Genomic DNA, 27,912 nt, shown 5'->3' with positions numbered 1-27,912 from the left:
TGTTGAAGAGACTGTCATTTCGCCATTGTATGTCCATGGCTCCTTTATCAAATATTAATTGACCATATATGTCTGGGTTAATGTTTGGAGTCTCTATTCTGTTCCACTGGTCTGTGTCTCTGTTCTTGTGCCAGTACCAAATTGTCTTGATTACTATGGCTTTATAATAGAGCTTGAAGTTGGGGAGTGAGATCCCCCCTACTTTATTCTTCTTTCTCAGGATTGCTTTGGCTATTCGGGGTCTTTGGTGGTTCCATATGAATTTTTGAATTATTTGTTCCAGTTCATTGAAGAATGTTGCTGGTAGTTTCATAGGGATTGCATCAAATCTGTATATTGCTTTCGGCAGGATGGCCATTTTGACGATATTAATTCTTCCTAGCCACGAGCATGGGATGAGCTTCCATCTGTTAGTGTCCCCTTTAATTTCTTTTAAGAGTGACTTGTAGTTTTCAGAATATAAGTCTTTCACTTCTTTGGTTAGGTTTATTCCTAGGTATTTTATTTTTTTTGATGCAATTGTGAATGGAGTTGTTTTCCTGATTTCTCTTTCTGTTGGTTCATTGTTGGTATATAGGAAAGCCACAGATTTCTGTGTGTTGATTTTGTATCCTGCAACTTTGCTGTATTCCGATATCAGTTCTAGTAGTTCTGGGGTGGAGTCTTTAGGGTTTTTTATGTACAGTATCATGTCATCTGCAAATAGTGACAGTTTGACTTCTTCTTTGCCAATCTGGATTCCTTGTATTTTTTTGTTTTGTCTGATTGCCGTGGCTAGGACCTCCAGTACTATGTTAAATAACAGTGGGGAGAGTGGGCATCCCTGTCTAGTTCCCGATCTCAGCGGAAATGCTTTCAGCTTCTCGCTATTCTATATAATGTTGGCTGTGGGTTTTTCATAGATGGCCTTTATTATGTTGAGGTACTTGCCCTCTATTCCCATTTTGCTGAGAGTTTTTATCATGAATGGATGTTGAACTTTGTCAAATGCTTTTTCAGCATCTATGGAGATGATCATGTGGTTTTTGTCTTTCTTTTTGTTGATGTGGTGGATGATATTGATGGACTTTCGAATGTTGTGCCATCCTTGCATCCCTGGGATGAATCCCACTTGGTCATGGTGTACGATGGTTTTGATGTATTTTTGAATTCGGTTTGCTAAAATTTTGTTGAGTATTTTTGCGTCTACGTTCATCAGGGATATTGGTCTGTAGTTTTCTTTTTTGGTGGTGTCTTTGCATGGTTTTGGTATTAGGGTGATGTTAGCTTCATAGAATGAGTTTGGGAGTATCCCCTCCTCTTCTATTTCTTGGAAAACTTTAAGGAGAATGGGTATTATGTCTTCCCTGTATGTCTGATAAAATTCCGAGGTAAATCCATCTGGCCTGGGGGTTTTGTTCTTTGGTAGTTTTTTGATTACCGCTTCAATTTCGTTGCTGGTAATTGGTCTGTTTAGATTTTCTGTTTCTTTTTGGGTCAGTCTTGGAAGGTTGTATTTTTCTAGGAAGTTGTCCATTTCTCCTAGGTTTCCCAGCTTGTTAGCATATAGGTTTTCATAGTAGTCTCTAATAATTCTTTGTATTTCTGCGGGGTCCGTCGTGATTTTTCCTTTCTCGTTTCTGATACTGTTGATTTGTGTTGACTCTCTTTTCCTCTTAATAAGTCTGGCTAGAGGCTTATCTATTTTGTTTATTTTCTCGAAGAACCAGCTCTTGGTTTCATTGATTTTTGCTATTGTTTTATTCTTCTCAATTTTATTTATTTCTTCTCTGATCTTTATTATGTCCCTCCTTCTGCTGACCTTAGGCCTCATTTGTTCTTCTTTTTCCAATTTCGATAGTTGTGACATTAGACTGTTCATTTGGGATTGCTCTTCCTTTTTTAAATATGCTTGGATTGCTATATACTTTCCTGTGGTTCTTATTCTTTTCACTAACTTTTTCTCCTGCTAAAACTAATATAAAGACCAAACCTGACTACTTGGTAAGGATGTTATAGAAGGAAAGTGTATTATACAGAACTTAGAATGGATTGTCTTTCAGGGCTATTCATATTTTATTGTTATTCCGTACCATTGGGCATTGTTTTCCCTATGAACAGGTACCTTTGAAAATATTTTTTATCCATCAATGGCAAGTGAGATAAATAAAACGTAATGTATATATGTTGATACTCAGTAACTTATCCTGTGTACGAGGCCATAAAATACTTCCCTGAGAATACCTACGAGGTAAGGAAATATTCATGAAGATCAGGTAGAAGAGGGTTAAAAGATTAAAAATCTTTAGAGGCTAGGTCATGCTGGGAACTTACAGGCCATGGTGAGAACTTTGAATTTTATTTTAAATACAGCAGAAAGTCATTGAAGGATTTTCTTCAAGACGGTAAATGATACAATATGCATTTTAAAATTAGCTCTTTGCCTGCCCTGTGGAAAATAGATTGTAGAGGGATAAAAATGGAGGGACAAGGACACCAATAAGAAGAAACTTGTATTAGGGTTTACATGAGAGATTTGGGTAGCTTGACCTGGGATAGTATCTGTGAAGATGTTTAAAAGTCTGTTTTGGAAATAGAAGCACAAGGTCTTGGTAATGACTTATAAGAAGGAGAGTGAGGAATCAAATGGTACCCAGTTTCTTGGTAGGTGGTGGTGTTATTTAGTGAAATGTGGAAAACTTGGAGAGTGCAGCTGGAATACTTTGTCTCCCTCAGCTGAATGTGTATTATCTGGGCAGTGTGTTTTGAATATAACATTGTAATCAGCATAGTCTTTTCACTATTGAAGATCAAACTCAGGCTTTGTCTGGGCCTTTCAAGGAAAGCATACCACTGCATCTTAAGGCCCTTCCTTGAATGAGACCTTCCTGGTCTAAGCTCTGAAGACTGAGGTAGCTGATGAGAGCTAACTCATGGAGAGTAGAGAAGGAATCCCTATATGTAGATGGGTGGTTATGGACACTTTTACTTCATTCATTCATTAATTCATTCAACTTTCCTTTTTCATTTCATTTCATTCATTTCACTTCATTTCATTTATTGGGGCCTACTCTGCCATACACTGACCTAGACATGGCATTGAACCTGTTCTTAATGAGCTCACAAAGTGAAGTTAATTGTGTGTCAGGATTGTCTGAATTTATTTGGAAAGGATTTTGCAATTCAGTGCTATGGTTGTTCTCTGCTTCTAGTCATTTAGAAAAAATTTTACAGTTTAGAATCCTCAAAGCCCTTCTGAGTGACATCATATCCAGATCTGCTGCTTTAACTGCATTGGGACTTGGCCTTAGACTAGCATTAGCTGCTTCCCGGAGAGTCTCAGGGGCTGACAGACGACGGGTAATTTTGAACAAGTTAATAATATAAATCTAGATTTACTTCTTTCAAGATAAACCATCTGATTTTTCTCATTAAAGAGGGCACATTATTCTGACACTTGAGATAGTCTGAAACCAAGGAAAAGAAACAACTCTCCCTTTTTCTTTAAGAATGTAGCTACTTATTTGTACACCAGATCTCAAATCCGTTTTCATGGCAATAGAACCAGAACTAGGTGGGTCTTCTGTCCCCACCCCTTCCTTTGATAACTCCAAGTAGTCTGTGAACTTGAGAATATTTAGTTACCTATCTGACCCTTGGACTTTAGAAATTTCTGTCTGAGCTTGGAGTGACCATTGGGCTGAGAAGCTGTCTTCCACATTGCAAATTGGGAAGCCTTCTTCCCTTTCTACCCCTCTATCTGTACCATTTGCCACTAGAAGATACCATTTGAGCTTGTAGTTTGTCTCCTTTAACTTTTACTCTATTTCTTCCTTAGAGGCCAAGTAGTATGCTGATAAAGGCAGAGGAAGTAAAAAAATGATTGGTTTTCCTTAGAGGCCAAGTAGTATGCTGATAAAGGCAGAGGAAGTAAAGAAATGATTGGTTCATTTGAAGACAGAGTTCCTTTCATATAAATCACCTAAATTAGAAACTTAACCTCTTTTGGTTTCCATTTTCATTTTGTCCACTGGCAAGCCCCAATTCCTCAGATCTGGTGGGGAGGCAGGGTACATTGCCTTTCTTAATAGATTGCTTTGTTCTCTCTAAGCCCAATCACCAGGTGAATGTCAAGTGATTCCTGTCTGGATCTGGAGAGTGCAGGGTTGTAGTAGATGTGAGATAGCAAGCTGCAAAGAAGAATGCTTTTAAATTGGCCCCGTAGCCATATTGCTGGTAGAGTTATGGATTTGGGGATAGGAAAGCAGACTGGAGGGAGTTATCAGGAGACCTGGCCTGATCTTAAAACATGTCTGAGACCATTGATTGGTAGTAGAGCTTCATGGGGCAAAGGGACCAACAGTCTTATTATTATCTTAGTTTATTTCTTTGATATTTATTTTACAGGTTAATCTTTTAATGCTTACCTCACTTAAACAAATTTGATTTTGGTTATGAGGTGTTTGATGTAAGAGTTAAAAATCTTTGGAAAAAGCTTAATCATACTTTTTTTAATCTTGAGGGTAAACAGTCATTTTGATGTTTATAGTAGATTAAATGCATAGAAAAACACATTTCAGTTATGTTAAACAAACACAAGTTCTTAAAGTGGTAAATGGGTTCATACTAAGTGTCTGTCTGTGGGAGTAAAGGTGGAGATCCTTTTATGGCCTCTTCTACTTGACTTTCAGCTACTGATAAATATGTAATTTCCAAAAGGAGATCTTGGTCATATTTTTGAAGTCCATGGGATTCTGATCACTTTAAGGAGTCGGCTGATAGGGTGGTAAAAGGATCCTCAGAATTTCCTATCACTAAGTGGCCAAACATACTGTTTTGTATTTCACTTTATATTCAATGCTGCCATATAATAGGCATTATTAAATATTTGTTTTGTGTGGCATTTATCCGAAAATTCCTCTAAAACCACATTTCTCTATTGATCTAAAATTACCTTAATGACTGAATTGAGAGGGTTTCAATAAAAGAGGAAACTTAAAATCTGCCTCTGTTTATTTAATTGTACTTAATCATTTATTTGTTCACTCAACAATTTATTGTTCATTTCATTGGATACTGGGCTTACAAAGTTGAAAAAGACCTGGTCCCTGCCATCAACGTTATACAGTACAATGTGAAAGCAATAGTAAAAGTACATACAGGGGACTAAAGTGGTATAAAATTTGGGGTTGGGTATCAGGAAATGCTTTCCCAAATAAGAGAGTCATGCTGGATTTAGAAGGATGAATAAGCATTAACAAGGCTGTGAAAGGGATGAAGAGTATTCTGGGCAATAGATAAGTATATATGAAGGGAGAGAGAGTGAAACATTTAAATATTCTAAAGCATATTTGGGTTCCTTTCTCTTTGAGTCAGTTCATTACAACTGACGTTTTCAATCAGGCAGGCCCTGGTGGACCCTCTGGAGTGGAGACTGAACTGTGGCAAACCTGGGCCTTGGCAGATATACCAGTGTATGCTTAAAGTGGCTGTGGAACCTTCATCTGAGATCAGGAGGCTCCTTAGGAGCACAAACCTCCCACAGGACACTCTTGGGATGCCTGTCCTGGAATTACCCCGGGTGGTAACAAAGCTTTCTTTTGTTCTTTACCAAGGCAGCGGATGGGATATCTGCTAGCCTTTGTGTTTGGAGCTGACCAAAAAACATACAGTGGCCAACATAACAGCATTGTTGGGCTTCAGTGAAAACTAGGTCGGAGCCAGGCCCTTCTTGTAGAGGGCCCATCCATAGAACAGAGGTTTGACAAGCCATTGACTTGGCTATTAGGCTTTGATGCTGATTTCTGATGGCTTTCTGACTTACTGATGGCACTTAAGGTGAAAGGATCTCATTCCATTGCTTCTCTGAACACTTCAATTTGGAATCTCTGAGTTGCCTTTGATTCTTTTTCCTCACTTCTCATATTTACCACTTGTTTGCTAAATCCTTAAGACTCTACCTCTGCATATTCTAGCTAGCCCATATTTTTGTGCCTATAATAGCAACCTGAGTCAGGAGTTTGGTCACGTCTCATCTGGATTGTTGCAGTACCTCCAAACCTTCCTCTGGTTCCTTCTCTATCCTGCTACCAGCATGATCTTTTTAAAATGTAGTTTTGGTCATGTATTAGTTTCCTAACACTGCCGTAACAAGGCACCACAATGTGAGTGGCTTATAACAACAGATACATATTCTCTCACAGCTCTGAAGGCTACAAGTCCAGAATCAAAGTGTTGGCAGGGCCATGCTCCTTCTGAAGGCTCTAGGGGAAGATCCTCCCTTGCCTCTTCCTACCTTCCTGTAGTGTTCCTTGGCTTATGGATGCATCACTCAGATCTCTGCCTTCATCATTACATGATATTCTCCTTGTGTGTCTGTGTCTCTTCTCTTTTTATAAAGATACAAATAATATTGGATTAAGGGTCTACCCTACTCCAGTATGACCTCATCTTTACATAATTACATCTGCAAAGACCCTGTTTTCAAATAAAGTCACAGCCTTAGGTACCAGGAGTTAGAACTTGAATGAATCATTTTGGGAGACATAATTCAACACACAACAGATCATATTATAACTTTATACCTATACACCTTTAGAGGTCCCCATGATCTGCCAAATTAACTACAGATGTTTCATCATGGTGTTACAGAACTTCTACACTAATAATAAATAAAATAATAATAGTAACAATAGACATACATTAAAAACTTTCTTTGACAAATTCTATGCATTTTACACATCTACTCATTAAATCTTCATAAGTCCATGGGTTAGGCACTATTATCATTACCATTTTATAGATGACTTAAATTGAGTAACCAACTCAGGGTCACACAGCTAGTCAGAGGTGAGATATAATCCTAGCAATCTACCTCTGCAGTGTGTGGGCTTCACCACTATCTTAACTTTTTAGCATCATTCCTTCTCCTCTACTTATACTTTATGCAGAACGAAAAAGGAATAACTACTAATCTCTGCACTTTATCTTTGTGTTCCTTTTTCATAGAATGTCCTTTCTTACTTCCAGCCCTACATATGGGCTTCCATGAAATGGAACTGAATCCTCAACTAGTGATTAGTCAGACTTATGTGGGGGAAAGGTATTCCAGGTAAAGGGACCAGCAGTGTACAAATGTGCAAGTAAGCAGGAGTGAAGGCTTTGTGTGCCATAGTAAGGATTGTGGCTTTTACCCTAAGAGTAACAGGGCCTCACTGAAGAATTTTAGCAGGGGAATGGCTTCAGGTTGGCATTTCAGAAAGATTGTCTTGGCTGCATTATAGATTGTAATGAGAGCTCAGTCTGTCCAAGATTTAAGATGGGGAAAAGAAGAACAGTTAAAAAGATAATGGAGTAACCCATGATGATGATAAGATATTGATAGTGGGGAGGATGAGTTGTGTACTATGAACTAAGTGCTGTGACTTCATATACCTTATCTCTTTTAATTACTGCATTCCTTTGATGAAACACCAAATCCTGTTGATTCTACCCCTGAGTTGTCTCCAGATACTAGCTTCTTTCCCATTCTTGCTCTCATTGTCTTATTCAGGTCTCTGTTACTTCCCACCTAGATTATTCCAGAAGCCTTCTGTTCTCCCAGCCTCAATTACTAATCTTTCCATACAGTTCTTACATTATTGTTAGAAGACATTTCTGTGTAACATACCTGGTCATGTTACTGTCCTGTGTGAAAAAAAATTGTTAGTTGATTATACGTTATCTCTACTCTACTGTGAACTAGACAAGACTAGGCTATGAACTAAGGGCAGAGACTGGCCCCATTTATCTTTGTGTTTTCACTTAGTAGGTTTTCAGTGTTTGTGTAGGTGGATGGATAGAGGGATGGATAGTTTTCAGGATAACCCTGCTAAGAAGGTGGTAGCAAATGATCTGTTAGTTGGATGGCAGCACATTTATATGCTTTGGGTAAGTGCCCTGGTTCTAGGCCAGTTCGGTAGAATTTTCAAAAAGGAATAATAATTCTTAAAGTTTGTATTTTTTTCAGAGTCTCTCAATATGCAGAGCTGAGCTTGTTTGTTTGCAATGATCAGTACACCAATAATTCAAAGTAAAAAGAAAAAAGGAACTATTTTGTCTTCTTCTTCTGACTGGTTATGATTGGGGGAGGCTACTGCCCCTGATTAGAATCAGCAAGAATTGGAAACAGGAGCCTTGGGTGTAGTCAAGTGTTAATTCAGGGAGAAGTAAGAATTGCCTAGCTGCTGCTCCAGAATATTCTCTGTGGCATGCTTGTCTGTCTGTGTCTAGTTGGTGCCATCAGAGGCTATATGGGCTATATGGGAAGAAACATACTCTCATTCTCAATTATCCTGTCTGTTAGGATCCAACTCGGATGTTGCTTCCTCTCTGAAACTTTCCAGACTCCTCAGGGGGAGTCAGTTGCTACTTTCATGCCCCAAATACTTACCTCTGCTTAAGGGTTATTGGTATTATTTACTTACCTATGTGTTTTTCACTGGATTTATATAAGGTATAAACTGAGTATATTCATTTTTATATACCCATATTTACTATGTGCCAGGCCTTCTAATCACTGGGGGATAGAATGTTGATGTAAACAGACAGGTTCTTATTCTCATATAGAAGTGGCAGGAAGGGGAGGAACACCCATAAACATTTGTAGAAATAACCTGAATTAATATTCCTGAGTGGAGAACTGAGTGTCCACTTATCTCTTCCCTTGGCAATTTTTTAAAAAGGTGTTGCCATATGATTTCTTGCATATATAATACTGTTTAGTCACCAACACACATGCTTATTGAGTGTCTTCTAGGGGAAGAGTCTTTAATGAAATCAAGTATCAAACACAAATGAAATGGCAGAAATGCTATTATAAAAATTTTATTAGACCATGAGGAGGAAAGGCAGGTTCTGATGCAAGTAGGGGAAGGTCGCTGAGAGGTATTGAAGTACCTGTAACACACTTGATTGGCTGATGTTACAGTTCTTTGAACTTGAAAGATTAAAAGAACAACAATAAAAATGTGAAAATTTCTCTCTCTAGTAGATTACTTAAATGTATTGCCAAGGTCTTAGGTTATTCTGTTGGGCTGCTTAAAGGCATGTTCTGGAAGAAAACAACAGCAAAGCAGCTGCTTTCCCCACTCCAGAAAGCTGAATGCACTGGTGCAATTGCTTTTGCCTGTGAGGAATGCAGAGGCATTTGTTCAGAGGACACCATCAGCTGAGGCTGGACCAGGAGATTACATATGCAAAGTGGATGTTCCAAATAATGGGCACAAAGTGTATGGAGCAACTTAGAAATCTTCCTTGTTGGCAGATCTCATACTTCCTTTCCTTAGGTATTGCAAAGGTCTTGAGGCATTGAAAAGTTGTGTTTTCTGAGGGCACAGAGGCATATTAGCCCCATCAAAGTATACACCAAAGTCAGGGAAGAAAAACAGGTCGTAACAGTTAACTCCACTTAGCTTCCCTCTCTGGTCTTGGTTTGTGCTTTTTCCATCTTGACTAGAAAAGCCAAGCCTACTAGCCAGTGTGATTCTTCACCTTGTCTCACCTTTCTCCTCTGGCTTGGTCTGTGGATTTCTCAGGCCTTTGGAGACATGGCGGAACAGAGTAAACATGTGTTTCTCTGAACTGGAATCAAGAGCCCTGGCTTAGCCTGGCCCAAGGAGAGTGCGCATAAAGCCTTTTCGTCATAGTCTTTTCTGCCTGGTCCTCAGATGGGAAACCTAAGTGGCTCCAGAAGTCAGAACTTTCATGCCACACTGTTACCATCCCAAAGCAGTGAACCACCACTTCTACAGAATTTTCTGACTTTTGGAGCTAAAGAAATTTGTCTGCATGATTAGATCTCAGCTTCATTGCCTCCATGTAGTGTGGAGTTTGCCTTTCAGTTTCTTTTTAGCAAATGGGTCCCTCAAATGTGAACCGTGGACCAATTCAATTGGAGTGAAGAGCGAAGGTGCTGTGCTAATGTTGTCATTATGCCTCATTTTGAAATGTCCAAAGATGGACTGTCAAGCAGGATGAAGCAAATTGGCAGGTTTCCCTTTTGAGAAGTTAGATGTATTTTTAGCCTTTCTCTCTGCCTTGCCAAACCTGATCCGCTGTGTCCAAGAATATAAAGTGCTGCATTGTGCTGCCCCCAACTGGTTTTTGTTAGTGTTATGTGATCACATCAGAAAATCTGAGGGGTTTTGGCACTTAACTTTTTTTTCCTCAGCACTTTTATATACTTGTATTAGATTTGCATAATAACAATGTGAGTTATATGAATCCTATTTAACAAGTGGGAAAACTGAAGGATAGTGTTATTAGTTAATTTGTCCAAAGTTATATGGCTATGAAGAGGGAGAATTGAACTAAAATTCAGATCTCCTGCTTATTATCCCATGAGATTCCCATGTCTTTTGTTAATTCAGTATCACCAAAAAAAAAAAAAGGTATTAAGAGCTTAATTTTAGACTTAGAGAAATTTTCCCTTCTTTTCTTTCACTTGAAAGAAAGAGTGAGATAAAATATCATGTAAGGTTTGAATAAATTCATTAACCTAATAGGTAAAAAATTTTGAGCTCCTGTTCTGCATAGGCCCTCTGACTCTGATTGGGTGGCATCTAACTCTCCAATGTAATGTTGTGGTTTAGAGCATGGACTCTGGAGCCAGACTGCCTGGGTCTGAACCCAGGCTCTGCGGCTTAATAATTGGGTAACCTTGAGCAAGTGGCTTAACCTCTAAAGGGCTTTTGTAACATGAGAATAATAGTATATTTACATCGTAAGTATCATTTCTATATAAATATATGTATTTGTTCTTTAAAAAAAGCAAAGCAGTCCTTCATGGGTATGTAGAAATGATGTACAAAAAAATTTTCTAAAGATAGTTTCTCCATAGCCTTATCTCCTACTCACTCCTCAGTTCACTTTGGTCTTCCTCTGGTCTTAACCAGTTTGCTGAAACTGCTCTGGCCACAGATGTGGCCTAGTTGCACGTTCAGTGAACACTATAATAAAGCTCATCTTACTTGAATCTGTAACATCTAATACTTTTGGTCATTTTTTCTTTGGAATGTTTTCCTTCTTTGGCTTATGTGATGACATTCTTGCTTGGTTCTTCCTCCTCTGCCTGCTCCTTTAAATGTTACTGTTCCTTGGGATCCTGTTAATCTCCTATCTTACCTGATAACCCCTGGGCAATTTCATACATTCCTTGGCATCAGTGACTACTTCAACTCAATGTTATTGCCTCCTAAATGTTAGTCTCTCGCCCAGACTTTGTTCCTAAACTCTAAACTGACTCTCTATAGGACATCTCCACCTTGGTTGTCCCTCAAGCCTTTAAACTCATCATGTCCTAACTGAATTCACTATCTTTTAACATCGCTTCTTTTAAAAACCTGCTTTTCCCTATATGTTCTGGCTATTTGGTAAAGGCATCTAGGGACAAAGAGCCTGGGATCAACCTGCAGCTTTTCACTGCCCTCATCCCACTATCTAGGCAGTTATCAAGTTTTTTTTTGATTTTGCCATCTCAATACATCTTGAATCTTGCTCTATTCCATTGCTTTTGCCATTTCCTTAATTTAGGCACTTTTCTTTCAGAAGGATCATTGCAATAACCTAACCTGTTTTCTTTTCTCCATATTCCCCACTTTAATCTGCCTATTGTACCATTGCTAAAATAATTTTTTTTTAAAAGCAAATATGAACTGTTGCTCTTCTGTTTAAAAAGCTTTTGTTCCTAAACAGACAGGATCAAGTCCATATATCTTAGCAAAGGCTCATCTGCCTCTCTCCTGTTCATGCACTCAGTCCTTACTGTGTAAGTTAGTTTCCTGAATGAATATGTATCTAACCTATAACTTTGCATATGCTACTCCCTCTGTGTAGACTCTCTTTCTTTCCTGCTCCCCAGGTCATCCTTCCAACTCCTTACTTCCTCTGTGCATCTTTCCCTGACATACTCAGGTTGAGTTAATAACTTTATCCTCTGCACTGCTTAGTGCTGTTGTACCTGCACAAAGCTGTACTTTAGTATTTACCAAATGATGTTGTTTGTATATATCCCTTAATAGATTGTGGTCTCCTCAAAGAAAGGTATCTTTGTGTGTAGCACCCACCATAGTGCCTGGATGCAGAATAAGCCCTCAGTAACTTTAAAAAACAACAAAACATACAGCCTCTATCTTCTAGGTGTTTACTCTCTCATGGTCTCACCACCAGTTTAAATGTTCCTGACAAATGGTAGCTGAGTTTTTATTCTGTTTTGCAGTATATCAACTCTGGAAACCTGGAACAGTTGCTAGACAGTAACCTGCATTTGCCCTGGACTGTGAGGGTGAAACTGGCCTATGATATAGCAGTGGGCCTCAGCTACCTTCACTTCAAAGGCATATTCCATCGGGACCTCACATCTAAGGTATGAGGGCTTTACTTGCACAACTATCTGAGATACTGTCTTCTATTACCAAGAAGGCTGTGATGAAAAACCAGTCATTAATGAGCTTCAAAATGATAGAGATCTCTTATAGATTTACCACTTAATCACAGAAGGTACAGCTTATTACTGTATAGCTGGTCCTTCTATTAGAAAGCCAATCTCATCTCACAGCAGGTACCTTTCAGTATTGAGCCAGGCAACGCATACATCTTGAGAATCTTCATACTCTATTTCGATCTCCTGAATATGTTTTGCTGGAGCACATGGCATGAAGGGATTTTTGCCCTATGTGAGTGACAAGATTCAAAGCAATGTGAGCTCATATCTCTTAGTGTTCTCTTCCATGGCCTCCAGGAGATAGCTCTTAACTGAGAGCAAGAGTTTGGTGATTTTCAGTCACTAGAGTGCATGTTTTGAGGGCCATGATGTACTGACCCATTTTCTGTCTATGCGATTGAGTTTCTGCCATCCTGCCAGTTCTTCTTTGGAGTCAGCTGGTCTCTGTAGTATTCTCTTGCTGTCCAAATTACTGTGTGACCAGATTAGAAAAGAGTTGCTTTTAGAGGAAGTTGGCGATGCTACAAGGCAGGCACCTCAGGGCCAAGTGGTCCAGGACACTACTGTTACAAAGTGTATATAAATAGTCTTGTTTGATCATTGATGTAGGAACTAGAAATCATCTAATATGACTTCTGTCCAAAAGCTGACTTAAAGCCTTTTAGGGAAGTGCATAATAGTTTTGTACCTGCCCATGAATAGCTGTCATTTTACTCCCCATCCTCAACACTTACAAATGCACACACATACACGTATCCACATACTTCCTGGAGGGAAGATTTCCTCCAGGAAGTCTAGCTATCCTAGCCTAGTGGTCTTCCTTTTCTCTGAAAACCTATAGTCTGTGGTTGAACACTCAATTATAAAATGCTGTAGACTGTTCTTTAGTTATTTCCCAACAAGACTGTAGTACCTCTTGGCCAGAAATTGTCCTTTTTTAATATTCCTTCATCCATGGTGCCAGACACAGGAGACACTCATGTAGGTGTCATGTATACCCTTACTGTCATGGATGAGGGGTAAGGGGGCCTGTTATAAGAAAAAGTTTGCAAAAGGGAACAAAAACAGGCTGTGCTTTCAGAGCCAATAAGGGCTAGAGCACACTAAGTCCTTGGCTGCCTCACACTAGGATGGTTCTGGTGTTCCAAACAGCAGTACTGTTCCTGAGAGACCTGGCTATTGGTTTATAAACTAATACAAAGAAAATAGCTTTGGGGAGGTGATTGTAGGGGTCTGGGTGTGGCAGGGCCATTTGTAGCCAGCTGTGTTGTTACTCAAAGAGCACTAAGCTGGCAGGTGGAATCTGGTAACCAGCTGAGGCCCAGTTGTGAGGAGTCCTTTATCTACATTGGGACATGCAAAGACTGGGCAATTGGACAGTTGGCACCTGGAAGGTGGTATCTTATCCCTTCGTCAGCCCTTCTCCCTTAGAGTGTTTCAGAGAGTCAAGACTAAGAAAACCCTACTTGTTCCAGGCAAATGGTTGGGGTTGTATCAACTTAGACACTGCTTTCATTTGACAGCCTACTCGCACTATACATGCAGCCAAAATCAAATCTTTGCTTCCTACTTAGCATAATTTCTCCCAAGGTGGAGGGAGATCATGGCAAGTTACCCAAGTCACACAGATATATGTCCCACACCTACATGAGTGTCTCCTGTGTCTGGCACCATGGATGAAGGAATATTAAAAAAGGACAATTTCTGACCAAGAGGTACTACAGTCTTGTTGGGAAATAACTAAAGAACAGTCTACAGCATTTTATAATTGAGTGTAAAACTACAGACTATAGGTTTTCAGAGAAAAGAGACCACTAGGCTAGGATAGCTAGGCTTCCTGGAGGAAAGCTTCCCTGAGTTCCTAAGATCTCATCATGTGCCCTTCTGTGCCCCCAGAGCATTTTGTCCCATTGTGCTAGTGTCCAAGAGTGGTTCTGTCTGGGATTGTCATGTTCTATTGTAAAAATGACTAAGTTTTTGGACTGATAGGGTAAGACCACTATCCTTTGGTTTTCCTTATAGGGAATGGGTATTCCCAGTGTCAGTTGGCTTGAGACAAGAAACTAGGAACTTAACAAAAGAAATTCTCTGTGTCTCTGGGCTGTGCTTTCTTGGGTCTGAACTTCAAGGAGTGTTGAGAATACTTCCAGGAATTGAGAACAAATGACTTTGCAACCTGGAGACAGACTGGGAAGTACACTGTAGGGAATCTCAAGTTGAAGAAAAACAAGTGAATTTTGTAAACCAGACTGTCCACTTTGAGAGACTGTGTGCATTGCCCTTTTATCATCTCTGACCTTTTTGTAAAGTTTGTCTGACTGTTTCAGCTTTATTGTACCTGTGCTGTAGGTATTAGGGAGGGGGTTGTATGTCCACCCATAGGCCAGAGCAGTCCCACCCAGGAGACCTAGGTGGCGGTGATGATGACCAGAAGAATGAGAAGCCCCGCGGGAGAAATAAGGCTGAAGGGACAGAGCAGGGCTTTGAGCTTTCCAAATTATCTCCTCATTGCCAACCCTGCGTCTGAGTTTGATTTTTTTAAGGACAATAAGAGGTTTACTTGTATTTTAGTAGTGTATACTTCATGTTCTTTGATTGTTCTTTTGTGTTCTGTCTCCCATCAGCATATGAGTTTCTCAAGTGCTACTCTTTTTTACCTTTTAACTCCTAGCATCTAGCATAGAGCATGCCAGAGTAGGGCTTCCTGGCCCTTTTTCAGAGAATGTGCTTGATAGCACAAGGCCAGAGCATCTGCTTAAGAGCTGTGATTTTGAGTTCCAGACCCAGTTTTATCCCACCTCTCCAAATGACTCCATGCCCTTGGGACCTCAGTGTTCCCAGTCTGTAGAACAGATTCTGTTCTTGACCTCACAGGAGCGATCAGTCTGGGTTTCTCAGACCAGAGCTAACAGGAGGGATTTAATATCATAGGAACATGTTCCAGGTGGGTGAACCAGGATGGAGAGAAGCAGATGCCTTTTTCCAAGTGAGTCTGGGGTAGAGGCAAAGAGGATTCCTATTCCTATCAGAGTGCCTCCTCGGAGTGCTATTGCCTTTGTGGGATTCACACATCAGTGGCTACTGCATAACTGCTTTAAGAGTGAAAAATCTGTCAGATTAGCTGTTCAATCTAATTTTGTAATTACTTCTAAGAAACAGCCTGATAAAGATTTGTGCAGTGGTGGTACTGATAACTTATTTAGAAGGAAGTGGTAGGTAATGTCTTTCAAATATTCAGTTCATGAGCTCCATCAAGAAGTGGCAATAACCACAGCTTTTTACAGTAGCCCTAGGAGTAACTAGTACAACTGTGTATGAGGCTTGGCTCTTAGATGCACCTGAGAGAGCAGTTTGTTTCTGCTTAATATCATTAATATCTGCTTAAGCATCACTGATCTTTGGTTACCCAGGAGTACTCTAATCTTGGTTGTTGGGTTTTTGTGTTTTTGGTTGACTCAAAAGAAGCCACTGTGGTAGTTTAGGCAGAGTGAAAAGCCTATTGGCCATGGTCTTAGGCTATACCACACAACTAGGAACAGAAAATGCCTATTTCCAGAGTCTGAGGAAAGCATGAATTAGGAACAAATTTGAATGCCTAAGAGATGTAGAGTGTGTCTATTAGGGTGCCCTGTAGTTATTTTTTTATAATGGGAATCATCAACAGCTTTTGCAAACCATTTATACAATGCTATTAGAGGACACAGTGTTGGGGACGTAAAAATTATTGGAATCCAATCTGTACCATCTATGGGCTCTTAGTCTAGTTGGGGACACAGATATGTGAACAGATTATTACACAAGAGCTAGGATAAAGGTATGACATCACATGCTGGGATGGAGGGCAAGGGATGGGACACATTAGACCAGATAATCTTCTGTGAGACTGCTCTAGCAGTCTCTGGGGCATTTGCAGGGCAGGTCAGTCTCTGATCTCCCTGTGCTGTTGAAAGAACTTTGTAACCTTTCTTGAGATGTAAAATCAGAACTTTCCTGTTTGATCCTAACTGGATTTATGAGTGGATTTCTTGAGGGTAAAGGGAAAGAGGGAATGGCATACTGAAATCCATTTTTTTGTTGCAGAAGTAGCTTTAGCTTAAGAGCTAACACCAACAAATGGACTTAGCATTTCTCTGCTCAGATGGTTTAATTCAGTACCAGTACTGACTGTGCAGCTGTTCTGGGTGACCCTGGAACTGCTCTCAGGTGTCTATTCTGACCTAATTCTGAGAGATTTGTTTTGGCTTCCAGAAATGCATTCATAGCCACCCATTTGAGTCCTTTGTCAGCTCAGTCCCCACACCCCACTAGAGTCAGGTGTATGGTTAGAATATGCCTTGGATGCATACTTTTGTTGCATCAGTTGATTCAGTATCTATATTAACGTTCATGTAACAAACTTTTGCTAACTCCTTCTGCATGTCTGCTAGGTTAGAGATACAGAGATGAATGGGATTATTCCCTGGCCTTGAAGAGGCAAACATGTAAGTCTCTCCACTACAGTGTTATGTATTACAATAGGGGTGAAGGCAAAAGAGGAATGGGGCCTGGGCTCCTTTTTTGAACCTGAAAAGGTGACCTCTTGCCTCAGGGAAGTCTGACTGAGCCTCACTTATGTCTGCTACTTATTCTAGGCAAGGATACTTGTGAATCAAGTATTCTTCATCTTCTATGTAATGGACCTTCCATCCCACACAGCCTGAAAATTGTTCTGGCTTCTTAGAACCCCATAGTGCTCTGAGCTTCGTATTTTAGCCACAGTGTCTGTACTGGGACCATTTCCAGGTTGGGTAAGAAATGCAAGCATTACACTAGATGCCTTTAGATTAGCCAGCACTGGAGGGTAGGGGCAGCATCCCCAGTGAAGGGGTCTGATTGCATTGGCTGCACAAACAGAGCTGCCTTCTCTATGGGCCCTGACCCCTGCTGCGATCTTAAAGACTACACTGCTCCTGCCATGGCCTTTCTGTCCCCAGTGGAAAGCTCTCCAGCCCTTTGAAGAGGTGGTACCCCTTTAGAATCTGGAGACCTGGGTCTTCACCACTTACAGTTGTTAAATTTCACTTTTTCTCATCTTAAATGTAAAGATCTGATATCCACCCACCTGACAGTGTTTTTTTTGAAGAACCATTGGGATTGTGTTTGTGAAAAACACAGACAGAAGCAGGCATCTTTCCTTTACCCAAGGCTAGGCATCTTACCCTTACCAAGCCCACAGAATACTCTGTAGGCTACTTCCCTCTTGAGATATCCCTGGTTTACTAAAGCTTATAGTCTGTAGCTTACCGTCTATAGCTATAGGAAGGGACTATACAAACAGACACTTCATTATAATATGGCAAATACTAAGTTTAGAGAGAGGAGAATGCATAGGAGATTTTGAAAAAAAAGAAAAAGATTATTTAACTCAACCTGAGGGTATGGAGGAAGTTTATTGAAAGAGATGATGCCTGAACTGAATCTTGAAAATTGAATTCTAGTTAGTATTATGTGTGTGGAGTGGGGATAATATTCCAGGCCACACCAGATAAAGGGAATGGCATAAACAATGCCATGGAGACAGAGACAGAGGTTGGAGTGATAGGGAATAAGAGTTGAAAAGAGAGAAGTCTGATCATATTATACTATCTAACTTGGATTTTATCTTATAGATAGGAAATGAAGAACCATTGGTAGCTTTTTTTTTGAAGTAACAGTTTTTATTTTTGTTTTTGTTTTGCTACACTTCAAACACAAAAAATGTTACCCTTCCAAAGTATATACTTCATTGGCTTTTAGTATATTCAGCCATCACCACTATCTCATTTCAGAACTTTTCATTACTCCAAAAAGGAAATTCTATACTCTATTTCCCTCTCCCTTCAACCTTGGGCAACCACTAATCTATTTCTAGTATGTATGGATTTGCTTATTCTGGACATTTCACATAAATGGAATCATACAATAGGTTGCTTGTTTTTAAATAGGGAAGCAGCACAGATTTGCATTTTACTAAGATCGCACTGGCAGGAATGAGAAGGTGGATTATGGTAATCAAATGGGGACCAAGCCAGAGAGCCCAGTTTGAAAATTATTGCAATATTCAGGGAAGGAATGATAAGGACCTGAACTAGGGCAGTAGTAGTGGTGGGGATAAAGACAGGGACTGATTTGAAAAACATTTAGAAACTAAAATTAGTTGGAGTAAGAGTAAAAAATCTCAGATGAGTCCCAGCTTTCTAGCTTAGGAAACTGGGTGGAAAATGGCAGTACCAGCTGACATAAAAATACAGTTAGAGCTTTAGCTTTTAGGGGAAAAAGATGAGGTCAGGATTACATGTATGGAGTTCAGTATGAGTAATCCAGGAGGAGATGTCCAGAAATAGACTGGATATGTAAGTCTGAAGCTTGAGGGTGAAGTTCAGGGCTGAGGAGATACATGTGGGAGTCATTAGCACAGAGGTGGTAATTAGAAAAGAAATATGGAATATCCTCTATAATAGAGCACAGACACTGGAAGCCTGGGATACAACCCTGAGAGTATCATCCTCATGGGATGGGAAGAACCTGCATTATAATATGCAGAGTAGCAAAGGTAGAGAAGGAAATCTACCAGCCAAACCTCACTAGCCTGGATGCTATTAAGGGCATGCTCAGGAGTTTGTTGGAAAGCCCCATAGGGGCTGCTCCTGGTCAGGGTCCCTTCCCATTTTCCTTATCACCTCAGATACAGACTCCTAGGGTTTGGCTCTTCTGGCTTTCATTATCCCTGCTTTGTCTTTGGCTCCAGTGCCCAGCTTTTGGCTATAGAGAAGCTTTAATAAGAGGGCCAGTGGTCACACTCCAGACCCAGAGGCAGGGTGGGCCTGGCATGTTGTAAGTCTCCGACCATCCCCACCTCAGTGGTTTCTCAGCTACTCAGAGAAGCTACTGTGAAGTCACTCCTCATGCATGAGTGGGTGGCTTGCAGTGAGTGACCTTAAGGCCTCCATGACATGAAGACAGGGCAGAAATTGAACAGCTTTGACTGGGGCAATGCACTGTGACCTTGTTCTGTGCCTTTTTTGCTGCTCCCAAGATGAATTTAGCAGGGCTATTTCTGAGGGCTAAAAAGCAAATAGTAAACAGGACTTTAGACCAAGCCTTGGAGACTGGAGTCAAGCTGAAGAAATAGGAGGTGGAGGGGAGGAAAAATAGGTGACATATCTGAGCCACCCCTACCTCACAGGCCAGTGCCCTATAGCCTAGGCTTTGGCTGTCTAATAGGCAAGCTGGGCTAGGGCCCATCTTCTCACAGACAGCTGAAGTCAGGGCACTGGGGTGCTGAGTCAGCAGGACCTGATGGAAGGGCCAAAGCAGGGACAAGCACACAGACGGGCCTGCTTAGAAGCCAGAGATGGTACATGTCTACCTGCGGTCCAGGGTAGGAGAGGATTTGAAGAAATTATAGGCTCCTTCTAGCTCAGGGAAAGAGAGAATAATACTGGGTGATCACATCAAGGCCAGAGTAAGGGACTGATCTGTACCTGACATGGAGTAAGCAAGAGGTGACTTGGCAGTGCCTTGGCAACGGGATGCCAAGGCTGATGAGAGGGCTGGTTTGGGTCAGATGGGGACTTGCTGGTCCCAGAAATGTCCCTGTGAGCCAAGGATCCTTACTCTCTCCTGCCTCCAGAGGAAGCAGGGTGGAATGAAGTGCCTGCTGAGCCAGAGTGGTGTAGGACTATTTTGAATGCAGCTATTTGGGAAGAGCTTATTGCTGCTTTGTGTTATTTACAAGTCACTTGGGTTCATTCTTTCTCTGGCAACAGCAGCGTTTGTCCATTGAGCATGTCCTGAGCCTCACTCATGAATACTATGCAGAAGACCCAAACCAGAACTTGCTGTCTGCTAGGCTGTAAGAGGAAGTAGCAGAGAGGAGTCAAAGATAAGAGCCAGAGAGGACAGGGCTGGAAATGTAGCTTGCCTTCAGACACATACACTTTTCTGAGGTGAAAAGAATCAGGGGAACATTCCAAATGGAAGGAGACAGTATAAGCAAAGGCTTGAAGTGCCTGTTGAGGCTTCACAAGTCAGCTTTTTTTAAAATTAAGGTATGATTGATATACACTCTTATGAAGGTTTCACATGAAAAAAACAATGTGGTTACTACATTTATCCATATTATCAAGTCCCCACCCATACCCCAATACAGTCACTGTCCATCAGTGCAGCAAGTTGCCAGAGATCCACTATGTGCCTTTTCTGTGCTACACTGTTTTCCCCATGATCCCCCACACCATGCATACTAAACATAATACCCCTCAGTCCCCTTCTCCCTCCCTCCCCACCCCTCCCCTTTGGTAACCACTAGTTCATTCTTGGAGTCTCTGAGTCTGCTGCCATTTTGTTCCTTCAGTTTTGCTTCATTGTTATACTCCACAAATGAGGGAAATCATTTGGCATTTGTCTTTCTCTGCCTGGCTTATTTCACTGAGCATAATGTCCTCCAGCTCCATTCATGTTGTTGCAAATGGTAGGATTTGTTTCTTAAGGCTGAATAGTATTCCATTGTATATATGTACCACCTCTTCTTTATCCATTCATCTACTGATGAACACTTAGGTTGCTTCCATTTCTTGGCTATTATAAAAAGTGCTGCAATAAACATAGGGGTGCATATGTCTTTTTTGAATCTGAGAAGTTGTATTCTTTTGGTATATTCCAAGGAGTGGGATTCTGGGGTCAAATGGTATTTCTATTTTTACTTTTTTGAGGAACCTCCATATTGCTTTCTACAATGGTTGAACTAGCTTACATTCCCACCAGCAGTGTAGGAGGGTTCCCCTTTCTCCGCATCCTCACCAGCATTTGTTGTTCTTAGTCTTTTCGATGGTGGCCATCCTTACTGGTGTGAGGTGATATCTCATTGTGGTTTTATTTGCATTTCCCTGATGATTAGTGATGTGGAGCATCTTTTCATGTGTCTGTTGGCCATCTGAATTTGTTCTTTGGAGAACTGTCTCTTCATATCATCTGCCCATTTGTTAATTGGGTTATTTGCTTTTTGGGTGTTTAGGTGTGTAAGTTCTTTATATATTTTGGATGTTAACCCCTTGTCGGATATGTCATTTACAAATATATTCTCCTATACTGTAGGATGCCTTTTTGTTTTATTGATGATGTCCTTTGCCATACAAAAACTTTTTAGTTTGATGTAGTCCCATGAGTTCATTTTTGCTTTTGTTTCCCTTTCTCGAGGAGACGGGTTCAGGAAGAAGTTGCTCATGCTTATATTCAGGAGATGTTTGCCTATGTTGTCTTCTAAGAGTTTTATGGTTTCATGACTTACATTCAAGCCTTTAATCCATTTCAAGTTTACTTTTGTGTGTGGGGTTAAACAATAATCCAGTTTCACTCTCTTGCATGTAGCTGTCCAGTTTTGCCAACACCAGCTGTTGAAGAGGTTGTCATTTCCCCATTGTATGTCCATGGCTCCTTTATCATATATTAATTGACCATATTGGGTTTATATCAAGGCTTTCTAGTCTGTTCCATTGGTCTATGGGTCTGTTCTTGTGCCAGCGCTAAATTGTCTTGATTACTGTGGCTTTGTAGTAGAGCTTCAAGTTGGGGAGCATAATTCCCCCTGCTTTATTCTTCCTTCTCAGGATTGCTTTGGCTATTTGAGGTCTTTTGTGGTTCCATATGAATTTTAGGATGATTTTCTCTAGTTCGTTGAAGAATGCTGTTGGTATTTTGATAGGAATTGCATTGAATCTATAGATTGCTTTAGGCAGGATGGCCATTTTGACAATATTAATTCTTCCTATCCATGAGCACGGGATGTGTTTCCATGTATTGGTATCTTCTTTAATTTCTCTCATGAGTGTCTTGTAGTTTTCAGAGTATATGTCTTTCACTTCCTTGGTTAGGTTTATTCCTAGGTATTTTATTCTTTTTGATGCAGTTGTGAATGGAATTGTTTTCCTGATTTTTCTCTCTGCTAGTTCATTGTTAGTGTATGGGAATGCCACAGATTTCTGTGTATTAATTTTGTATCCTGCAACTTTGCTGAATTCACATATTAGATCTAGTAGTTTTGGAGTGGATTCTTTGGGGTTTTTTATGTACAATATCATGTCATCTGTAAACAGTGACAGTTTGACTTCTTCCTTGCCAATCTGTATGCCTTTTATTTCTTTGTGCTGTCTGATTGGCATGGCTAGGACCTCCAGTACTATGTTGAATAGAAGTGGGGAGAGTGGGCATCCCTGTCTTGTTCCTGATATTAAAGGAAAAGCTTTCAGCTTCTCACTGTTAAGTATAATGTTGGGGGTGGTTTTGTCATATATGGCCTTTATTATGTTGAGATACTTGCCCTCTATACCCATTCTGTTGAGAGTTTTTATCAGGAATGGATGTTGAATTTTGTCAAATGCTTTTTCAGCATCTATGGAGATGATTATGTGGTTTTTGTCCTTTTTGTTTATGTGGTGGATGATATTGATGGATTTTGGAATGTTGTATCATCCTGCATCCCTGGCATAAATCCTACTTGATCATGGTGGATGATCTTTTTGATGTATTTTTGAATTCAGATTGCTAATATTTTGTTGAGTATTTTTGCATCTATGTTCATCAGAGATATTGGTCTGTAATTTTCTTTTTTCATCGTGTCTTTGCCTGGTTTTGGTATTAAGCGTGATGCTAGCCTCATAGAATGAGTTTGGAAGTATTCCCTCCTCTTCTATTTTTTTGGAAAACTTTAAGGAGAATGGGTATTAGGTCTTCACTAAATGTTTGATTAAATTCAGTGGTGCAGCCATCTGGCCCAGGGATTTTGTTCTTAGGTAGGTCTTTGTTTACCAGTTCAATTTCGCTGCTGGTAATTGGTCTGTTCATATTTTCTGTTTCTTCCTTGGTCAGCCTTGGAAGGTTATATTTTTCTAGAAAGTTGTCCATTTCTTCTAGGTTATCCAGTTTGTTAGCATATAATTTTTCATAGTATTCTCTAATAATTCTTTGTATTTCGGTGGTGTCCATAGTGATTTTTCCTTTCTCATTTCTGATTCTGTTTATGTGTGTAGACTCTCTTTTTTTCTTGATAAGTCTGGCTAGGGGTTTATCTATTTTGTTTATTTTCTCAAAGAACCAGCTCTTGCTTTCATTGATTCTTTCTATTGTTTTTTTCTTCTCAATTTTATTTATTTCTGCTCTAATCTTTATTATGTCCCTCCTTCTACTGACTTTGGACTTCATTTGTTGTTCTTTTTCTAGTTTCATTAATTGTGAGTTTAGACTGTTTATATGGGATTGTTCTTTTTTCTTGAGGTAGGCCTGTATTGCAATATACTTTCCTCTTAGCACAGCCTTGGCTGTGTCCCACAGATTTTGTGCTGTTGAATTAATATTGTCATTTGTCTCCATATATTGCTTGATCTCTGTTTTTATTTGGTCATTGATCCACTGGTTATTTAGGAGCATGTTTTGAAGGCTCCATGTATTTGTGGGATTTTTCATTTTCTTTGCGTAATTTATTTCTAGTTTCATACCTTTCTGATCTGAGAAACTGATTGGTACAATTTCAATCTTTTTGAATTTACTGAGCCTCTTTTTGTGGCCTAGTTTATGATCTATTCTTGAAAATGTTCCATGTGCACTTGAGAAGAATGTGTATTCTGTTGCTTTTGGGTGTAGAGTTCTGTAGATGTCTGTTAGGTCCATCTGTTCTATTGTGTTGTTCAGTGCCTCTGTCTCCTTACTTTCTTCTGTCTGGTTGATCTGTCCTTCAGAGTGAGTGGAGTGTTGAAGTCTCCTAGAATGAATGCATTGCATTCTATTTCCCCTTTTAATTCTGTTAGTATTTGTTTCACATATGTAGGTATTCCTGTGTTGGGAGCATAGATATTTATAATGGTTATATCTTCTTGTTGGATTGACCCCTTTATCATTATGTAATGTCCTTCTTTGTCTCTTGTGACTTTCTTTGTTTTGAAGTCTATTTTGTCTGATACAAGTACTGCAACTCCTGCTTTTTTCTCTCTGTTAGTTGCATGAAATATCTTTTCCATCCCTTCACTTTTAGTCTGTGTATGTCTTTGGCTTTAAAGTGAGTCTCTTGTAGGCAGCATATAGATGGGTCTTGTTTTTTATCCATTCAGTGACTCTATGTGATTGGTGTATTCAGTCCATTTACATTTAGGGCGATTATTGATAGGTATGTACTTATTGCCATTGCAGGCTTTAGATTTGTGGTTACCAAAGGTTCAAGGTTAATTTCCTTACTATGTAAGAGTCTAACTTAACTCACTTAATATGCTGTTACAAACACAATCTAAAGATTCTTTTCTTTTTCTCCTCCTTTTTCTTCCTCCTCCATTCTTTTTATCTTAGGTACCATATTCTGTATTCTTTGTCTATCCCTTGATTGACTTTGGGGATAGTTCATTTAATTTTGCATTTGCTTAGTAATTAGCTGTTCTACTTTCTTTACTGTGGTTTTATTACCTCTGGTGACAGTTATTAAACCTTAGGAACACTTCCATCTATAGCAGTCCCTCCAAAATAGACTGTAGAGATGGTTTGTGGGAGGTAAATTCTTTCAGTTTTTGCTTATCTGGAAGCTGTTTAATCCATCCTTCAAATTTAAATGATAATATTGCCCAATAAAGTAATCTTGGTTCCAGGCCCTTCTGCTTCATTGCATTAAATACATCATGCCACTCCATTCTGCCCTGTAAGGTTTCTGCTGAGAAGTCTGATGTTAGCCTGATTGGCTTTCCTTTGTATGTGATCTTATTTCTCTTTCTGGCTGCTTTTAATAGTCTGTCTTTATCCTTGATCTTTGCCAATTTTATTACTATATGTCTTGGTGTTGTCTTCCTTGGGTCCCTTGTGTTGGGAGATCTGTGGATCTCCATGGCCTGAGAGACTACCTCCTTCCCCAGATTGGGGAAGTTTTCAGCAACTACGTCCTCAAAGACACTTTCTATCCCTTTCTCTCTCTCTCTTCTTCTTCTTCTGGTATCTCTATATTGCAAATATTGTTCCATTTAGATTGGTCACACAGTTCTCTCAATATTCTTTCATTCTTAGAGATCCTTTTTTCTCTCTGTGCCTCAGCTTCTTTGTATTCCTTTTCTCTCGTTTCTAGTTCATTTATCATCTCCTCCACCATATCCAACCTGCTTTTAATACCCTTCATCTTGCTCTTCAATGATTGGATCTCCAACCTGAATTCATTCCTGAGTTCTTGGATATCTTTCCATACCTCCATTAGCATGTTAATGATTTTTATTTTGAAATCCCTTTCAGGAAGAGTCATAAGGTCCATGTCATTTGAATCTTTCTCCGGAGTTATATTAATTTTACTCTGGACCAGGTTCTTTTGGCGTTTCGTATTTGTATATGGTGCCCTCTAGTGTCCAGAAGCTCTACTCTGGAGCTGCTCAGCCCCTGAAGCAATGTTGGGGTTGCAGGGGAGTGGTATTTGTGCCTGGGGGGGGGGAAAGAGCTGTTTCCTGCTTCCGGACAAGTCAGCTTGTTTTCATAAGTTTGGATGAAGATGTATGCAGAGGGGAATGGGGTAGTCTGGTTGGTTAGAGCCAATCATAGACTAATGCCAGAGAGTAGGTTGGTTGTTATCCTGTGAGCAGTGAGTTAGCATAGGTTTGGGTGCTTGTCATATAATTACATGACCTGGCCAGGTCTGATATCAGGCCTAGGCCTGATAATTTTGTCTTCTTCCACTAGATTGTAAGCTCCAAGAGGACAAGGTTTCTGTTCATTGAGTATCTTTGGCACTTAGAATTATGCCTAGCACATAGAAAGCAAAGATAAATATTTGTGTTTGAAGCATGATATGAATCCTTTTTCTTTGGGAACCCTAGAACTGCCTGATAAAGAGGGATGAGAATGGTTACTCTGCAGTGGTAGCTGACTTTGGCCTGGCTGAGAAGATTCCTGATGTCAGGTGGGTAGCCCTAGTAGGTACTGGGGTCACAGAAGGGGCTGAGGCAAAGAGAAAACTCTAGCTTTCTTACCAGAGGCCAGGACTTGGTCACAACTCCCTAAATTTCAGTCAGTGGTAGTCTGTGCCCATCCTTGGGAGAGAGGAATTCCCAGTGGTCATGTATCCCATTGCCCCAGCTGGTTGCCAGCTCATTTGCTATTTAATCTCACCCCACAGCACCAGGAGTGAAAAGCTGGCTGTGGTGGGCTCACCCTTCTGGATGGCTCCCGAGGTTCTCCGAGATGAGCCCTACAATGAGAAGGTAAGCCTGAGGACCTCAAGGCCTGGTTCTCCTTAGAATCTTAGCAGAAAGTGAACTGGATCACCCTTTATATTGAGGATGAGGATCTACATCCTTTCTGCCAATAGTAGAGCTGATACCTGGCAGCTGCCCAGTGAATAAATTGAATGATGAAGTATGGGCAGTAGGGCCCAGGCCTGGGCTGGTGGACATGAGGGCAGAAATCCCACCTCTTACCCCACTGAGGGAAACTGGGTCTTACTACCCACCAGGCGGACGTGTTCTCTTACGGTATCATCCTCTGTGAGATCATTGCCCGCATCCAGGCTGATCCGGACTATCTTCCTCGCACAGAGGTAAGCTGCAGGAATGCAGAACAGCACCACTGGGATGGAGCTTGTTTTGAGGCTATGAAACTATTCTGTTTTTGGGGTGGATTGCTGAAACTTTTTGTTTGTGTGGCTACTTCTTAGGGGCATTCCCAGCCTCTCCTTTGGAGCAGGCAGGATGGGGAAAGGGATTAATGACCTATCGTGTTCCCTCCTTACCATACCCATTCACAGAACTTTGGGCTGGACTATGATGCCTTTCAACATATGGTGGGAGACTGTCCCCCACACTTTCTGCAGCTCACCTTCAACTGCTGTAATGTGAGTATCTTTTCCCCTGGCTTTGGTCAGGGGCTGACTGGGCTCTTTTCACATGGTGAAGACTGTAAGGAGAGGCTACTAATTAGCCTCATGAAGAGCGTTTTTGCCCATGTCTTCTCCTCTGGGCTTGCCAGACTCTCCAGCGCCCTAGACCCAGGAAAGGAAAATTGCTGTGTATTACTCAGTCCTCAGCCTGCAGGGTAGACCCACTCACTACATTCATGCCTTGGATGTTCATGGAATTCTGGTCAGGTTTTAGTTGGACTGTGGGTCTAGCTGGTCTAAGGCCTATGGAAAAGGTTCTTGTTAGCCTTCATTTTATACAGCTCTGGGGCTGGACCTACCTGCTATGACCAGAGAGTAGCTGGGCTTTGTACAGGTAGCTCCCAGAAATATATTAGCAGAACTCAAAAAAGAACAGAACAAATCAATGCATATCCTTTTGAAAGGTTCTGTGCCAACAATGGGATGAGACACACAGAAAGGGTGCTGAGAGAGGGGAGGATATTAGACCATAGCATCTTCCCTGACCTTAGCTCTGGCAATTGCCCTCATAGTCTGGGGCCTTCAGGAAAGATCTCCTAGCTTCACA

The 27,912-nt window shown here is 40.5% G+C and overlaps 1 protein-coding gene across 2 annotated transcripts in view; it reads left to right on the top strand.

Annotated features, from left to right (window-relative positions):
• TESK2 (testis associated actin remodelling kinase 2) overlaps positions 1-27,912 on the top strand; it is a 130,451-nt gene that overhangs the window by 100,365 nt on the left and 2,174 nt on the right. Inside the window, exons 5-9 of one of the 2 annotated variants that reach the window (XM_036892790.2) lie at positions 12,236-12,382; positions 26,308-26,390; positions 26,607-26,691; positions 26,943-27,026; positions 27,234-27,320. In XM_036892790.2, coding sequence (XP_036748685.2) covers positions 12,236-12,382; positions 26,308-26,390; positions 26,607-26,691; positions 26,943-27,026; positions 27,234-27,320 — 486 coding nt within the window. The remainder of the gene's footprint in view (positions 1-12,235; positions 12,383-26,307; positions 26,391-26,606; positions 26,692-26,942; positions 27,027-27,233; positions 27,321-27,912) is intronic. The other variant, XM_036892792.2, reaches the window with a different exon arrangement.

The sequence above is a fragment of the Manis pentadactyla genome, chromosome 4, assembly GCF_030020395.1.
Source record: "Manis pentadactyla isolate mManPen7 chromosome 4, mManPen7.hap1, whole genome shotgun sequence".
NCBI lineage: Eukaryota > Metazoa > Chordata > Mammalia > Pholidota > Manidae > Manis > Manis pentadactyla.
This window is presented reverse-complemented; position numbering and strand designations above follow the sequence as displayed.